General features: G+C 46.9%; 1 protein-coding gene across 2 annotated transcripts in view; it reads right to left on the bottom strand.

Moving 5' to 3' along the window:
- The window catches only part of Lhcgr (luteinizing hormone/choriogonadotropin receptor), a 55,022-nt gene that overhangs the window by 5,765 nt on the left and 31,261 nt on the right, over positions 1–17,996 (bottom strand). For both annotated transcript variants that reach the window (XM_036171010.1, XM_036171011.1), the window contains exons 7-10: positions 9,513–9,581; positions 6,665–6,739; positions 4,508–4,693; positions 1,211–1,291 (exon numbers count right to left, since the gene is read on the bottom strand). In XM_036171010.1, coding sequence (XP_036026903.1) covers positions 1,211–1,291; positions 4,508–4,693; positions 6,665–6,739; positions 9,513–9,581 — 411 coding nt within the window. The remainder of the gene's footprint in view (positions 1–1,210; positions 1,292–4,507; positions 4,694–6,664; positions 6,740–9,512; positions 9,582–17,996) is intronic.

Here is a 17,996-nt window from a genome sequence, read left to right as displayed (position 1 = left end):
TCTATCACTCCCTATTGAGAAGGAAAGATGTCCCAGAAAGCATAAGTGTTGTCTAAAACTATTGTCCTCAAAAAGGTACATGTCAAACTCTGTGCTTCAAGAACATTACCGCCAAGGGTCACATCCAACTTTGAGATGACCTCAGGTCCGACTTCCCCATTACACTGAGATTGCCCCCATTGTACTCTGAGATTGGTAGGAAGGGGACATGAGGAAGTAGAAGAGATTTGCAGAGTGTCTGAGAAGGACATCTGGTTTTGTAGTCCTCCAGGGCACGGCTCAGGGTGGGGTGGATGATAATAAATGTGGCTTAGGGACATGGGGGCTTGTCTCCTGAGGCATGCTCTTTTACAATTGAAGGTAAGTGAAATGCCAGGGCAGTCAGCATTTAAAGCAGGAAAAATGTTAGAATCAGTCAGTAGAATAGACATGTAGCTGCCATCTAGTGTATGGTAATGATGACATTAAGATTAATGTTAAGGGGGCCGGGGAGATGGCGCCATCGGTAAAATGCTTGCTCCTCAAGCATGAGGACCTGAGTTGGATCCCTAGAATCCTTGTAAAAACCCCAGTACTGGGACAGTAGAGATGAGAGGGTCCCTGCAGCTCATGGCCAGTCAGCTTAGCCTAAGTGGTGAGCTCTAGGTCTCAGGGAGAGACCCTGTCTCAAAAACACAAAGACAAGGACAGCTCCTGAGAAGTGACATCCAAGGTGCCCTCTGGCCTCCCATGGAAGCACATGTATGTGCATCCACACATACAGGAACACACATCATGAAAGAGACACCACACTCAGGGTCACAGTGGCCTGTCTTTAGAAGCTGTGTCCACAATCAGTTTGCTTTTGTGGAATACGAGCGGTAACAGTCACTTTAGATGAAACCCTTATTTAGAGTAGCCCTTAGTGACACCCAGATGTCTGAAATAAACTGCAGCTTCCTGTACATTAATGCATACAGTAACAACTTCGTTACACTCTTAAAAGAGACCTTTTCATTTCCTTTTGGCTTCTTTAAAAAACAGCTAAGATAACACGTACAACTTGCTGCCGCTCGCAGAGAAAAAATATTGCCCTGTTAAACTCTAGAAAAACACCTTGCAAACATCCATCACCAAGACTTTTATCAAAAGAAAGCCGTCGCCGCAAATAACAATAAGGTGCCCACTGAACAAGATGTGGCTTCCCAAGCGTCTGCGCGAGAATACTTACAGCGTTTCATTGTTTGGTGTCTTTACTGTGCTTTCACATTGTTTGGAAAAGTTTTCAAAAATGGAAAATGAAAAATTCTGTCTGAAAGAGAAGAGGTACAAAGAAAAAAAAAAAAGAAAGAAAAACAAGCCGTTGAGCGTTTGATCCTTGGACCCGATCATGTCTATTTATGTCTTACTCATCCACATTCTTTACCTAGCCCACCCTCAGTGTGTTCTGTACCATTGTCCTGACTGAAATGCTTCCTGAGGAGAGAGAAAAGCCCCCTGCATTGTTCTTAGCTTGTCTTCAGCTTAGAGAAAATGCTTCTGAATGCTAAGTGTTTTGTGTGGGCTCAAGGGTTGAGGGGGGAACCCACGTAAATTTGTGGTATTGAATCATGGGTTTTTCAGTGCTTATAAAAAGCACTTTTGTGGCATATTCAAGCGTGCTCCTCACCAACTCTTCTCCTTCCCATTGGCCTTGATTAACTACTTGGCATTCATGGCTTTGAATTGTCACTGGAAGTCTTCCTGTCAGGATTTGTGGGGCTGGGTGTGGCTGTTGCGAATTTCAGCCCTTCAGCTTGTGTGTAAAACCTTGTGTTGATGTTTCCTTCTCTTCTGTCTTCCCTCTGGGAAGTTTGGCTTAGGAAAAGGGGGCCATGATAAGGAGATAGAAGAAGTGGTGCTTAGGGACCTCCTGAGGGAGGTTCAAATATAAGGAATGAGGGTACAGGAGCTGCTGTGAGTATATCAGTCTTCCTTGACCAGGATGGAGAGATGAGGTGGCCCAAAGTGGACATTTCTCTGTGCTCTTATTATCCAGCATCGAGGAAACAAGTCCTCGTAGGAATGATTGTGTATAAATGTAGTCAGTTGGGGCATGATGTCAGAATGATTTAACCAAATGGCCTTTCAAAGACTAATCTTCTTGTTGTTCTAGGTACTATTATGAGTTTACAAACTTGGACAGAGTTTCCCCAATCTCGTGTGAGTGTGTAGTGGGGTAGTTCTGGCTCAGTATTTGACAGAGATCCTGTAGATATATAGACAAGTCCAGAGTCAACAGGAACTTGGCCATCAAATGATAATACTGCGTAATAGCCACTCTGCCTTCACAGTTAACCAAGAATGTCTTAGAGAGCTCTGCCCAGGCAGCGTGTGCATCACCTACAGGGGGCCTCAGTTTGCACCAAAATCCCACAGACACAACTTCAACTCTCCATCTTCACCGGCCTGTAAGGGCTTTATAGTCACCTGTGAATTAGTGGAAGTTTCCAAGCTCAGTCAGGACAGCCTGTGAGTGATCACATTCACACCAGGCTCAGATAATCATAATTCCATTGCCCTTTACTTACCTAGAGGTAGTCTTTTTCATCTTCAGGAACAAAAGGTCACAGTCAAAGGTCAGTAATTTGAGGAGTGTAAGTAGATGACCAGAACCAGCCCTATCATAAACATCATCCCTGTCTGCTGACTCTCTTATCAATTCCCCACCTTCAGCCCATCCTTCATTCTGCTGCCCTACTGAGAGTTCCTAAAAAGCAAATTTGCATATTCTTATTTTGACATCTTTGAAGCTCCTCCTACCTAGGGCTTTTATTCAAAGCCCACCATGGCCCACCACTCCCTGGGCCTCTTCTTCTGACTCATCTTCCTCTATGTGCCCACATCTTCCTCTGCTGGATTTTGCGCCATGCGTTCGCCCGCGCCCATGTGCGCGAGTTAGTCCATCTTGGCAGGCTTTCCCCAAGTCGTCTCTGCAAGGCTCAGCAAAAGACATCTCCCTTAGGAAGTCTCCCACGAGCCCTAGACATACCCATACAGCCCTGGAACATCCTGCCCCTTCTCTGTTCTGTTCTAACATCCGCTAACATAAGCATTCCTACTCTTATGTTGCCTGTCCACTCTGTGAGGGCAGAGATGACTCTTCATCTTTTTATCTTCAAACCTGGGACACTGGAACACGGCTGCTGCTCAATTTAAGTCCTCTGAAGCTCAGTTAATGGTGTAGAGCTTGAGCCAGGCATGGCGCACACCTTTAATCCCAGCACCCTGGAGGCGTAGGCAAGTGGATCTCTGTAAGTTCGATGCTATCCTGGTCTGCATAGTAAGCTCCAAGACAGCTTACACAGAGTGAGATCCTTACCACCACCCACCCCTCCCTAAGTGGTGTAGATCTTTAAACACAGCAAATGTTTTTGCCTTCTCCGTTGCTTCAAATCTTTAGGGAGAACCCAGTCTATGTACTCAAGGCACAAAAATACAGGCTAGTTGATCGGCTGTAAATAGGTTAATTCTAACAAAGCCAGCAGCAGCTTGGTGTCGCTCCTGCAGGGTTTTATCTAATTAATTGATTGAGCACATCTCTGCAGGCTGCAGTAGTGACTCTTCAGAGCACTGGTTTTTCCCCACTGAGAGCTGGGGCCCAGGGGCGGGTTAGGAAAACAATAGAACACGTTGTTCTATTGCGGTGAAAACAAACAAGCCTGAGATAGAGGAGTCAGAGAGCAGGAAATGTCGCATGCCTACATCACACATTTAAAAAGCGGGCCATGGCTTTTTCTTTCATATATGTGACACTTTCTGGGTCACAAACAAATGAAACTCCGCCCCCTTTACACCTCTCACCTCACCCCACCCCCCCCCCCAGCCTGGAGTGCAGTGAAGCAGTCCGACGCCCCCTGCTGGCCACAGAGCAGCTCCTGCCCCTTTTGATTGCTCCCTACCCAATCTGTCGGAGCTAGGGCTCTGTTCAGAAGTGGACTTTGTTTGGTTTTGTTTTTAGTTTTTCGAGGCAGGGTTTCTCTGTGTAGCTTTGGTGCCTGTCCTGGAACTCGCTCTGTAGATCAGGCTGGCCTCGAACTCACAAAAATCCGCCTGCTTCTGCTTCCCAAGTGCTGGGATTAAAGGCGTGTGCCACCACCGCCCGGAAGTGGGCTTTGCTTTCCGTGGGAGACCAATAGTTAAGAAACCAAACCCCAAACAAAACCAGGTAGTACTCTGACAATTTTAAATTCAAGATTAACTGGGTAAGTGATATTTTCTGCTAAGAATTAGAACAGGCTGTTTTTTGTTTGTTTGTTTGTTTTTTGACAGTGGGTGTTTCTATGGCTGCAGAGGTGCTTCAACTATTTGGCAGTTGCTCAGGATGAGGGGCAGCTCATTTTCTTTTCTGTCTATCTAAAATCAACCCCATGACTGCAGAGTTGGCCCGGAGAGCAGCCGGTACAGGACAGGGCGCCGTGGACCACGGGGCTGGATGGAGGTCCCAGCTTCTCCACAGCGGGTGCGTTCGCCTTAGCTTTTCACTTACCCTTTCTTTGGCAAATTCCTGAAGGCACAGCAATGGCTGGGGTAAGTCAGAGTGGCAACCTGGAGGCTGGTGAATTTTTCTCTGGAGGGCAGTGTTCTCAGTGAGTAGGATGACGTGGCGATGAGGGTCTGAATAGACTCCAGTCCGTGGCTCGGCAGGGCCTGCAATTTGGTGGAAGAAATATCCCTGAACCGCAAAGGGGAGAAAGGCCATTTATCGACTGATTTTACGCATTTCATTCAGCAGTTCTCCTCTTGGGGCCGAGAGATCTTTCCTCCATTTTGCTTTTCCTTTAAACCTCCATTTCAGTCACTCTCATCATGATCTGCCTTCCAAAGAGCTGTTCTGGGATTTTCATCTGGCGGCACCCCACTATTGCATTTGAGGTTGCATGCGACACCTTGGACCTTCCATAAGGCCACTAGAATTTCTCTCTGCTCTCTCCTGACTCCTCTCTACCTCTGACTCCCTCCTCTCCCCCTCTCCCTCCTTCTGTCTACCCTCCACCCTTTCCTCCCTCCTGTCCTCTCCCAATTTTACAAAAACCAACTGCTTGCTTTCTAAGGTAAGCAGGCACATAGGTGACATCAGCTTTTGTATTCTGCCCTGGGGGAAATACTCAGAGCTTTGATGCCTCGGTCTTTGATTGATCTGGCGCTGCAGGGGAGGTTTTCATAAAGTGCAGGCGGACCACCCTATTAAGAGCTGCATGTGGCATTGGCCATCATCCACCCGGGAAGCAGAGCACATGCGCTCACTCTAATAACCAGTTGGATGTGTCTATCCACAGCAAGCAAGCACCACGCCAAGCTAGCACAACTGCGGGCCTTTAAACAAAGCTCCTTGGCTTTACTAGACTTGAGGCAAAAAAAAAAAAAAAAAAAAAAAAAATCTAAGAAAAACCCAAATGTACAAAATTTCGGGAATAGGGCGTTGGTGGGAGTTTTAGTTTTAAAAGTCTGCTCGTAGTCTAAGTGGCTAATGCCCAAACCTTTCCGGGCAGCACATCCTCTCCAATAGTCTGCCCCCAGGTGAGGCTCAGGGCCCAGCACAAGGAGGGGTCAAAGTGATCGTGGGAAGGGTGAGTGTGAGGGGGTGGGTACAGGGTACACGGTCCAGGTTCCTGAGGGACATCGGAGGCAATGGCTCTAAGACTCCTTCCTGATTCTGTGTATTTTAGAAAACCAGTGCTCTGTTCTGCTGTAGAGTCTTATGGATGGTTAGTGATCAGGTTCGAGACTCTCCACAGGCCTGGAGGAGGTTGCTGTTGTTTCCTTTTTTGAGTGGCTGCCTTTAAAATTAGTGCCTCACATGGCCGGGGAGCCATCAGCCCTAGGATGGAACCTACTATTGTGATTTTGAGAAACGGGCACATTACTAAACTGCCGTCTAAGTGCGTGTGCTTTTACCCATAGTCCTGAGGTTCTCTCAGCCTTGGTTGGAGAAGCTCTTCTTTGCCCTTGAAGTGAACCCCTGTGCATGGAGGGTTGAAGGCTCACACCTTGCACTGTTGTAGGAAGAACTCCGCCCCGCCCCCTGCAGCATCTCAGCCACAGCTGGCCAATAGCTGGGGGTGGACCAGGTCAGAATGGATTCTCGGAGTAGGTTCCAGGTCGGGGGCCACCCATGAGTCCACACCCTGTTTGGCATTACTGGTTGAATTATAGCCCCTCAAATTTACATGTTTAAGTCTTCTTCTTCTTCTTCTTCTTCTTTTTTTTTTGCTAGGAGTTAGCAATAGCTCATTTGGACACAGGTTTTTTACTGAGATCAAATGAGGCCATGATGGTAAGCTATAATCCACTATGCCTATATCCTAATAAAATGGGGGAAATTAAATTAACAGAGAAGCTAGACACTCAAACACACAGCAATAGCAACAACACATGGAGACTGGAGTTATGCTGTACAACCAGAGGGACCCTCAGCAGATGAGAGAGAGGTGAGCACAATCTTCCCTCAGAGGCACCAAACCTGCTGGAACCCACCCCCCTCCCAGATATGAGGCTTCGTCACAGGCAGTGACCCTTTTGGTCCTTTTCAGCTATAGATGCTGGCAGCCTGCAGGCTGCTGCTGCCTGTGCTGTGACTGGCCACTAGACGGGGCTGTTAGGGTGCACTGTGTGGGGAGAGGAGGCTGCACCCCTCTGTACTTACAGGATGCTGGGCCCTGTGGCTCCCTGGAAGGCTCTACTGTGCATCTTCTCCAGGTGGATGTTTTCTTTTAGCTCCCTGTGTGAAAAGACCGTTTCCTTAGTCACGTTTGCCCTTCACAGCAACCTCCATAGCTGCGTACACACGTGCCCAAACTAGGCTGTGTGCACGGGGTGGTGGGCCAGCAGGAAAAAGGAAAGGGAGGGTAGACAACGGGAAAGAAGCCATGAGTCCTCAGTGACATTGTGAGATTGCAGGTGTCTGTAATTGGAGTCACATGTTGTTTGTGGTCGTGTCCCATCCTCCCCATCACCCCATCACTTGGTGGAACCCTTTGTCCTGGGACTTAATGGATTCAGCCCCTCCTGTTGGATTTGTAAGAACTTGTTACCAGGCAGCTGGCAGACGATTAAAATGCTTCTCCGAGAGTCCAAGGCTACTGGGTTAAAGTGCAGCCTGTGCCTTATCATTCTCTGAGTTGCTGTGACCTTGGAGGCCTCAGAATTTGTCAAAAGCCACATACCAGACAATAAGGCTCCTTCCAAGTGGTTCTTTTCAGAATGTTGTCTGAGTCCTTGGAGATGTAAATTTTCAGTGGGTGTGTACCAGGAGTGATGGCAGCCTATGTCTAGGTGGCTGAAGTCAGGACTTCCAGCCCCATGTCTCTTGGGAAGACCCCGGCATCTCTACCTCAGCCTTGCCCTGCTCCTCCCGCCTCCTCCCTTTCTGCTAAAGGAGGAACATTCTTGCTTTGACCCTCACATTCCAGAAGTTCTGAGAGCTGCCAATCTGACCACATCTCATCTGTTAGCCATTCATCTTGCTGGCTTCTGCCTGAGACACATCAGCCTGGCTCACAGCCTGCACCCCCACTCCCTGTGTTCTGTAACACCTTCCCCTGCCTCTGAAATCCTGGAGGACTTGCTCGCACTCAGGGGAAGCTCAAAACACCGCCTTCTGCTTGAGTTACAAGTTAGGTACGGTTCACACACCATTTGGAGCTGCCGTTTCCTGTGCTGTGAATCTCTGTGGGTAAGCCCTTCAGCACATAGCTTTCTCGCCTTCTTCTCCTCTGGAATACAGTGCAGCCCCTTCCGTAGAGCTGTGGTTTGTTGAGTGAATAATGGAACGAGACATCTGAGAGAGCACTAGAGAGGCTGCCATGCTTCTGGCCTAATCTTGGGGTGCTTATTAATGAACTTTATGCAATTGTCAAGTCAACAAGACAATGTGCAAATCCCCTCCATGAGGACAATGCGTATACAACTCACATTTCTTCTGTACTTGGTAGGATCCAGACCCTGAGCTGAGTGCATACAAATCTTTATTCACTCATTCACATGAATCATGGAATAAACGTAATCAAGGAGCACTTACTGAGTACCAGGCACGAAGGATGCAAAGCAGACCCTTTCATTTTGTTGGGACCAGCCCTCACAATCAGTCTATTGGCACCTTTGCTTTATGAATGAGGACACTGTGGCTTGGGCAGGTTAACTTGTTCAAGGTGATGCCAGTTGATAAACAGTGGGCTGGAGTTCAGAGCCAGCTATAGTGACCTGGAGGCCTCCCCTAAGCTGTGAAACTATACAGCATGGTATCAGCACAACAAGCTCCTTGGTTCAAGATCCAGAGTTTAAAAGTACTAGCATATTATATAGACCCAAGCTACTTAACCTCAGACCTTGACCTATCAGGGTTGTTGGGAGCTTGTTAAACGTGCAAATTCTCAAAGCCAGTAGAGGTGAGCCTCAGGAGTCTGCCTTAACAATCCTGAGGTGATTCTCACATGCATTTGTGAATCATGCTTCATATGATTTTATAAAAATTCATTGTTACATTTATTTATTCACCTTTCTATTTATCTATCATCTATCTGCCTATCTATCTGTCTGTCTGTCTATCTATCTATCTATCTATCTATCTATCTATCTATCTATGAGAGAAAACATGGCCATGCCACAGTGTGTGTGTGTGTGTGTGTGTGTGTGTGTGTGTGTGTGTGTGTGTGTGTAGGTCAGAGGTCAATTTGGGGGGACTTCACCAGGTAGTCAGGCTTGGGGACAAGCCTCTTCACACTCTGTGCCACCTCACTGACTACTAACTCATTCATTTTCAAAGCCTTGTTGTTGGTTTTCATTAACTTTGTCTTCAGTTTAGCTTTTCAGGTGGTTGTAGGTTTTGCTGTTCATGACTATTGAGCCTCATCCTAACATTGTGACGGACCACACATCCCCATCAACATGTAAACTTACCACCATTCCTGAGAATAGCCATGGGGAGGGGCGGTGGAGAGCAATGAAGGGAGCCATGCTTAGGATGAGTCCCCTGAGTCAAAGGCTGGTGCAGGGGCAGGGCGCGAGGGGTGGGGGGTGGTGGCGGTGGACTGTAGTGGGGAAGAACCAGAGCTCCCTCTTCTGTGGAGAGCAGGGGGAGGTGGGCAAGTGAAGCCGCTGTGGCTGATTAGGCTGATAAATGGTGTCACCCCATTTCCCTGCAGTAGAGTCTGGGGAAAAGTCTCTTTCTGAAATATTCCTCCTCTACCACGCCATCCACCTATACAAGGAGGCTAGATAGGGGAGCCGCGAGATGGAGGAGGCACAAAGCAGGGTGTTGAATATTTCAGCAAACTGTCAACTTCAATGCATGGAAGCTGTTTCTGTCTTTGAAATCAGGGTGCTCTGGGGTTTCCAGCCAGCCGGTTGCCTAGTAACACTCATGCAACTCAGAGGACTAGCCACTTGAAAGTTTATTTTTGCCCTGACTTAGTTGCTGAAGATTGAATGTGATCTGGTAGCCAGAGTAATACTTCATTTTTATTCATGAGCCAGGGAAATAGGCATATACTTACAGCGAGATTAGCGTCGTCCCATTGAATGCGTGGCTTTGTACTTCTTCAAATCCATTTCCATACAGTTTGCTGGAGGAGGGAGGAGAGAGGGTTTAGGGATGGGAAGGAGCTGACAGAAGCACAGTTTGGAAGCAGACGCCTTCTCTCCTGTGACATTTACTGCTAAGATAACCACTGGTATTCAGAACAGCTAGCTGGGTCTCCACTGTTCTGGACTCTGGAGGTGCGCAGGCTGAAGCTCTTCTTTCTACTCTGGTTTTCCTCTCCTCCCTCCATCACCACTACCAATTCATAAAACACTTACTAGGTGCTGGGTACTTGACCAGCCCTGGCATACCCATCTTCTGATTTGCCTTTCGTGGCTGTTGTTATAGTGCCAAGAAAGGCAAGTGTTGATACAGTTGGGCTTGTGGTTCCTGGGAGCAGGGGCAGAGCTGGGATTCAAGGCTGAGAGGCCAGACTGGCTCAGAAAGCCTCTGTGGCTCCCTGGGTGTTGTGGGCTTTGGGGAACTGTCGAGCAAAGCTCCGGGGCTGAGTCACCTGCTCTTTATTTCTTTGTGTGTGTGCTCATGGTTTTGTTTGTTTGTTTGTTTTTTGTGGAGCTGAGGATCGAACCCAGGGCCTTGCGCTTGCGCTTGCTAGGCAAGCACTCTACCACTGAGCTAAATCCCCAACCCCTCATGTTTTTATTTTATTTTATTTTATTTTTTTATGCCAAAGCTGGCTCCGGGTCCCAAAGGTATAAATGTCTGCAAACAGTTCTTTAAGCCCCACTAGTGGGTAGTGAAATGAATGTAGTTGAGTGCGGCCAGCATTTAAAAAGGTGAAATGGAGTAGAGCAAGGGAGAAGTGTTGGAGTGTATTGCCAGCACATAGGGTATGGATGGTTATCAAATTTTGTTCCACCACTATACGCGGTATCTATAAAACAACCCCCCCCCATACATGCAAGACACACACACACACACACACACACACACACACACACACACACACACCTGCCCAGACTGAGCACTGAGAGGCTCTAGCTTCCAGCTACTCTGGAAATGCCAGAGCCAGAAAGGAGCCTAAGGAGGTTTACTTAGAACCCCTTCATCCTACAAGGAAGGACATGGGCTCAGCAAGGCGGATGATGAGGACGGTACCGGAGAACACTCTGCCTGAGGTTACTTTCAGTACATTCGTTTTGCTGACTGTTTTTCTCTCCAGTCCCCATAACCTTGAGATGCACTCACCCTTCTCCTAACAGGCTGGGTTCAATGCCACATAAGCCTCAGCGTGGTCTTCCTGTTCAAAATTCCAGCTCCTCGTTCCCAACTCTTCCTATGGGCCTTCCCTGATGTCTTTATTTTCTAGCTTTATCACCATGTAACCCCAAATGCTTTCCTTTTTCCTTGTCGGCCTCTTTTAGCAGAGCATAATGTCATGACAACAAGAATTTCAAACCATGGCATCCCTTGCAGACTCTCCTGTGTCCTGAGCAATTGTTGGAATTCAGAGCCTTACAATGAGTGAGTTAAATGAATTTGATGGACATTCGAATGGGTCCATGGAAGGTGTCTTGTTATGAGTCACAACCAAATGTGTTTGAGAGCTTACACATGTCCATATCTGTGTAAGCTCTTTGTGAGCCATGAAATGACACCTGAATGAGAAAGGGCCATGGTGTGCTGTGACTGAGCTCACCCTGTCTGCAAGACTTCGGCTTCCTGCCTAGTACTGGCAGATATGTGAGTGGATAACTTAGAAAATGGTACTGATACCTGCTCTGAGACACTTGCTCCTACCACAGAGAACTGATCTCCTTAGGGTTTCTCCTGCCTTGGTTAATTCAGGCCAGCATGGACTTCCACCTCCTGCTGCATGTTCATGGATACAGTGCATGGGTGTGTTGTTCCTTCCCACCAACCACAGTAAACCTTTGATGAAGCATCAAATAAACATCGGTGGCATTCATGCTGAAGTATGACGTTTCAACTATAAAACTCAAGAAATCTAAATTAGAGATTACAAAATAACCCCTGTGGCCTCCTCATTAGATTGAGTTCAAAATCAAAACTGATGAAGAGGGAACACAGAGGCTCCAAACAAGAGAAACAATGAAGAGATGAAGATGCTAATTACCCTGCTCTGATTGGTATATGCTGTGTATATAAATATTGCATCATGTTCCATAACATATACAATAAATATACTGTAGTTAGTCCCCACTTCCCTGCTAAACTTGGAGCCTTAAATGCTCCAGGGACCTAATAGGAGCCATCAGCTTTGGAATCCATGGTAAAGAGAGTCCTCTCTAACTTCTGGGTTTCTTTTCTGTATACAGATGCACACAGGAGCGCCTATGACCTATATTAGATTGTTGGATACCATCTTCCAACAGTTCTCCCCACCGTTTTCTAGTGTACAATATAAGAGGATAGGTCCTTTCAGACCTGTCATTTTGGGTAATTACATACAACTTTCTCACCTTCTTGGCAGCTGAATCCCACGGGACCTTTCAAAGAGTGTTAATACTTAGAATATTGTTCTTTGTCCCTGTCCTGTCATATGGGGTTCTTTTATAGATAACTCTTTTCCATGAAAGAGTCACACCTCTGTTTCCTCTGAGTAGCTCTGAAATCAAAGTTTGCAGAGTCGTCTAGGCCAGTATTTGTCAAAGCATATACCACTATCCACCTAAGCAGAATCATGTGTGCTTAATTCTCAGAAATGAAGACTCAGTCCCCCTGCATGTGCAGCCCATCCCCACTGCACCTGACTAGGAAACCCCATCCTAGGGTATATCACAGTGTGATGGGTCTTTTCCACAGGGCCAATCACGTAGGTTTTTGCTCAGCACTGAGTCCACAGTCTAGTCTTTCTACCATTTCCTCTACTCAAAGTGACAGAGTTGCATCTCAGATAGGTTAAGACAAAGACTTCCCAATGTTTCAGCAAAGCAAAGCTATTTGTAGTTTCCCAGAAGCCTTATCCCCTTTGCTATGGTTTGCTAACCCTTATTGTAATTTTTTAAACTATTATTTTGTGTATATGATTATTTTGTCTGCATGAATGTCTGAGCACCTTGTTGTATGCCTGGTACCCACAGAGTCCAGAAGAGGGCAGCAGATCCCCTGGAACTGGAGTTACAGATAGCTGTGTGTTGAGTGCTGGGAAATGAACCCTGGTCTTCTGGAAGAGCAGCCTTAACTGCTGACCATCTCTGCATCCTGTGATTTCAATTTTGCTACATGTTAAGATCGTGTCACTTTTTGCTGACTCCTCAAGCCAATGCTGTCTATGTGGCTTTGTGGCCTTCACACTCTGCTGGTTACATGCTGAATTACTTTGGGTAACTTGCTTAACCTCTCATGCCTCAATTTCTTCATCCAAAAACTGGGACGATAATAACAGTGTCAACCCTATAAAGCTGTTGTGCGTAAACATATGTCAATCACTTAGAAGTAGGTTCTGGAACACAATAAATGCAGTGGCCTCTAGCCCCATAATTGGAGCAGAGAGGTCTCCCATTTGGACAGGATTTCTCTAAGCTGTAGGCCCATGTTTAAATAGTTACTTCCCTCCATTGGAGTGGGACCTTTCTGCTTCTGCAGAGCAGGAAAGAGTACTGGTCCAGGCCGTACCCCTGGTGTACTCACTGGTTTGGCCCTCAGCTCCCCCTCTGTCTGGGTTACTGTCACGGACTTTTTTCAAGTCTTGTTTTTATTTTTGAATAGTCTGGGCCATGCTTGTTGGAATTTTCTAGACTGTGGCTCCCTGCTTCCCTTTCAGTGGCAACTGCTCTCTGTTCTCACCAGTGGTACACGATGGAGGACGCCGTCTTGACTTGATTAAAGGAGCAGCTGCCTCACTTTGGAGAATTTGTGAATGTGAGTGGGAGGCCTCGCGCTTGTACAGCCTTGTACAGCGCCTTCAATGCCTCTGAAATGATCTGGAGAGTCACTTCAGATGCTGTTTTCCCCAAATCTCATGGTGTCAGAATGAAGGGTGGGGGCGTGGGGGGGCTTCCTTGGCATAGAGATGAGACGAATGTCCCCCTTGCTTCCCTGTGGCAGAAGCAGCCCCACGCTTGCAGGCATTGTCTGAGTTCTCTATTCAGATATCAGTAATTACGCATCAAACAGAAAGAATGGCGTCTTTTAATCCAAGAAAGACTCAGAGTTAGAAATTAATCACAGATGGTACTGTACTTCTGAATGCTGCCCTTCCCCTTTGCATAGTCCCAGGGTGCCTGCTGCACAGTGCTTCGGGACTTCTGTGAACACTGTTAGACATTCTCTTGATCATGTGGCCACCTAGCTTTTTGGTTGATTGCAAAGAAGAAAGATTATGTTTGCAGATCCTCAGGATCTCAAAGAGTGGTCCTATTGTGGAAAGACAATGTATGGCAGTTTAGCACTCTGCCTGCTGGTAGAGTGCATGGAAGTAACTTTTTTCTTTTTCTTCCCTCTCTCCCTCCTCCCCCGCCTGCTATGTTTCTTTCTATTAAACCAAATGACTGTAGGAAAAGCATCCTAAAGGAGAATACCGCCACCCCCATACACACACACACACACACACACACACACACACACACACACACACTGCCCCACTCACCCTTTGCCTCCTATGTGGCTGGAGGGTTTTTCTTTGTTTGTTTGTTTGTTTTGTTTTCTAATCTGAATACGTCATTGTGGACAAAGCCCACTTTCCAGTTTGAATGTCCAGGGTCCTCCATTTCTGTGGCTCTCCTGGTCTCTGAGCTGGCTGAGCCTCCTGATTGTCAGCAGCACTGGGCTGTTGGCATGTTTCCCACTCCCTCAGTCAAGTACATGTCAACTTGGGTGACATTACCATATGCTGCATTAAAGAAGATGGAAGGTTTCAGAAAGAAAGGTGACAGGAATGGATTCTAATGTGGCAGATAACAGCCTTGAGAAATCCACATTCCAAGTCATACTTAAAAACAGAGAGAGTGGGCCGGGCGGTAGTGGTGCATGCTTTTAATCTCAGCACTCGGGAGGCAGAGCCAGGCGGATCTCTGTGAGTTTGAGGCCAGCCTGGTCTACAGAGCGAGATCCAGGAAAGGCACAAAGCTACACAGAGAAACCCTGTCTCAAAAAACCAAAACAAACAAACAAACAAAAACAAAAACAGAGAGAGTGAGAGAGAGCATGCAGGAGAAATCACAGCAAAGGAAGCCCTCTTTAAGAATAGAAATGGTGGGTAATAAACACAGAAGAGGGATGGGATGTACAAATAATCCTTGTGTAATTCTTTTTGTGATTCTAAAGAAACAACAGGCACTAAAAGGTTTGGCCAACGGCGTGTCACAACTCAAGGAATCCCAACATAGGCAACTTGGAAAGGACAAAGGAAAAGTGTACTGGTAGATCACATCTTAATCAAGTGGCCAAGTGGGAGGACAATGTGACAGGAAGTACTTCCTGGTTTGATCCAGCAAGAGAGACACAACATGGCCTTTGCAGTGCCCCGTGACAATGCGTGAGCTGAATCTAGTCACAGCAATGCAGGCAGATGGATTCAGACGGCTGGCCTGAGTTCCTTGATCTAGAGCCTAACAGAATACAAGAAGGCACAGGGGCAGCTCAGGAGTAGAGGAAGCATGGGAGGTGAGTGTGTAAAGGAGATTCTAAGCAGGTTTGTGAAAACCTGCTCCTCCACGGCTCCTGCCTCTGCTCCTGCTTGGGTTCCTGCCCAGACTTCCCTCACAGTTTGACTGCAATTGGGATGTGTAAGCCAAACAAACTCCTTCCTTCCTGAGTTACTTTTGGTGGTGTTTATATCACAACAATGGAAAGCAGTGGACTGTACCTGGGAAGGGAATAGCTCAGCTGAGGAATTGCCTAGATCAGATCGGTCTGTGGGCATGTTTATGGGCCATGGTCTTAATTGATAATTGATGTAGGAGGGCCAACTCTGTTGGGCCCTGACCCCCATTCCTTGGTAGCTGTTGCCTTGCTTGCTGATCTTGATCAAATGTCCTCCCTATGCTGATTTCCTGTGGGTTTCCTTCCTCCTAAACAGCTTACCAGAGTTTCCTTGTTTGTGAATCCTGCACATTGGTGTAAACAGCGAGGATGCAAGACTGTAAAACATCTGTAGCAATCTTCTGCCCTCTGGGGTTCTCCCACTGTGCTTTAAGCCTGTATTTAAGGCCTCTTCCCTCCTTCAATAAACAGCATTCCACTGAGATGAATGACCCTCTGTCTTGTCTCTGTTTTAATCCTCAGCCCCTTGCTCGGACATCGTGAACGGGAAGTAGTGCAGGCGCTACAGATGGAGGTCCCACCGAGATCCGAGAAAGAAGGGACACGCTGAAGGACACCCGAAGAAAGGCTGGCCAGCATTTTTAAAGAAGATAAGAGTGGGTGAATTGTTATGGGTGCAGCTAGTTAGCAGTCGCTCCTGGAGGAACAGTTCATTGGACTGCTGAAGCAACAGGGCACCACCATTAAGAGCAGGATGGCTAAAGATTTCATTCTGATCCTCCAGAATGATAGTCCCTGGTTTCTGGTCTCTGGAGGATTTAATATACCAGATAAGGAACAGGTTAAGACTTACAAAAATGCTTGCATGAAGAAGGGCCTGATTCCACACCCTTAGCTACTTCCTCTTTGTGGCACTTGGTTAAAGATGTGTTGCTTTGTGATAATGTCAAAGTTCAAGAACAATTAACCGAAGCTAAAGCTGTGTTGGAAGAGGCTCAGGGAGAGGAGGCTTTCAGATCCCTTCAAACTTCCGATGCTTCTGACTCTACAGAGTCGTCTTCAGAGGGTGATGATGAGGAAGTCAGATTAGAAAAGATACTAGATGCTTAAGAGGGCAATCACAGAAGATTTCTTACTATGATAGACCTCCAGCCTGTAACCCTGACTTTTGCAGCATGGAGGTCCTTCCTTCCGCACCCATAGAGGGGTTAATGGGGGAGGGAGTTGCTTACCCAGTTAAAGAGACTCAAAATGATCAAGGTCAGCAAGCAAGGCAACAACTACCCAAGGAAGAGGGGTCAGGGCCCAACAGCCAACCCCTCATGGGCAGGACCTTGTCTAGACAGGCGGGCCTGGGCTGTATAAGAAAGCTAGTGGAGGGTTGGGGATTTAGCTTAGTGGTAGAGCACTTGCCTAGCAAGCACAAGGCCCTGGGTTTGATTCTCAGCTCAAGAAAAAAAGAAAAAGAAAAAGAAAAAGAAAAAGAAAAAGAAAGAAAGAAAGAAAGCAGGCTAGTGGAGCAGAGGCCTGGGAACAAGCTGGAGAACAAGTAGGCAAGCAGTGTTGCTCCATGGGTTCTTTTTCAGGTTCCTGCTCTGACTTCCCTGAATAATGGATTGAGACCTGGATGTGTAAGATAAAATAAACCCTTACTTCCCCAAATTGCTTTTTGTCAGTGTTTTATCACAGCAACAGAAAATCAAACTAGAACATCATCAACAAAATCCAAACATTTAAAACATGGTGAGCTATTAGAGACGGTCTGTAACAACAGACTTGCTCTGGGTTGTTAGTTTTTAGCTGTTAACTGTGGTTAATTGTGGCACTTGTGGTAAATGTGGTGTGTACACGGTATGATTGGATCTGCACAAGGAGGCATTAATAATTCCACTGATTAGAGATGGGGCCTGGCTCTCCAGGCCCAAACTGACTGAGTCTGGTTGGGCTAACACCAAGGTACCACACCCGGTTGTCTTTGTATTATGGATGGTCATAGGTGCAGCCAAAAATCCCATCTCAGGGATTTGCAAGGTCTTTCTACTCAGAAGGCCCCTAGGAAAAGGAATTGCAGTGACTTTTCCCAGACCTGTGGAGTTCAAGTGTAAATCAAGGTTGTTTTGGGGGAGTTTAGCTGGACCCATCATCATCCAGAACATTTTAAAGGCTGTACAGCTAAATGCAGGTGGGGTGGGTAGGGATATGTCAAGGTCTGGAGACTGAATGAAAAGCCACAGTGGCTGTGGAGGGACATATGAGTATAATGCAGAGCTTTAGACTTGGCCCCTCAGAGCTTTCTTCTGCACTACATGAAGTGTTTTGTTTTCATTAAATGAGCTCACAGTTGGTAAAGATTTGGGGGAGGGGGAGGGCCAGACCGGTTCCAGCAAGAACTGAATGGCAAATCCTGCCAATAATGAAAGGAGAAGGCTTGCTTTCATTATTTCCTAATTAAGGAGTTGAACTTTATAGCTGGGAAAATAAGACTTTCCTGGACAAGCGTAATACCCTTTATCCAGCGGGGTACTCCACAGGACCCTTCACTTCCACAAGGGCCCATTCAACTGAGAACAAGTGCCAGGCAAATGGCTAATCACACCCCTGGGAGATGAAGGGCCAAGAACAGGGAGGGAATGGAGCACAATGGGCCACTGGTGCTCTGGGAGGAGTAGATCCCAAGTCCCCATTAACTTCAGAGGTGGGGCAATTACACCCTGCTGGTGTGCATTATTCCTCTTAAAATCACAACCAACATAAGTTAATAGCTCCATGA

This window comes from Onychomys torridus, chromosome 21, assembly GCF_903995425.1.
Source record: "Onychomys torridus chromosome 21, mOncTor1.1, whole genome shotgun sequence".
In the NCBI taxonomy this organism is placed as follows: domain Eukaryota; kingdom Metazoa; phylum Chordata; class Mammalia; order Rodentia; family Cricetidae; genus Onychomys; species Onychomys torridus.
The sequence above is the reverse complement of the archived record's forward strand: the minus strand, read 5'-3'. Positions and strand labels throughout refer to the sequence as shown.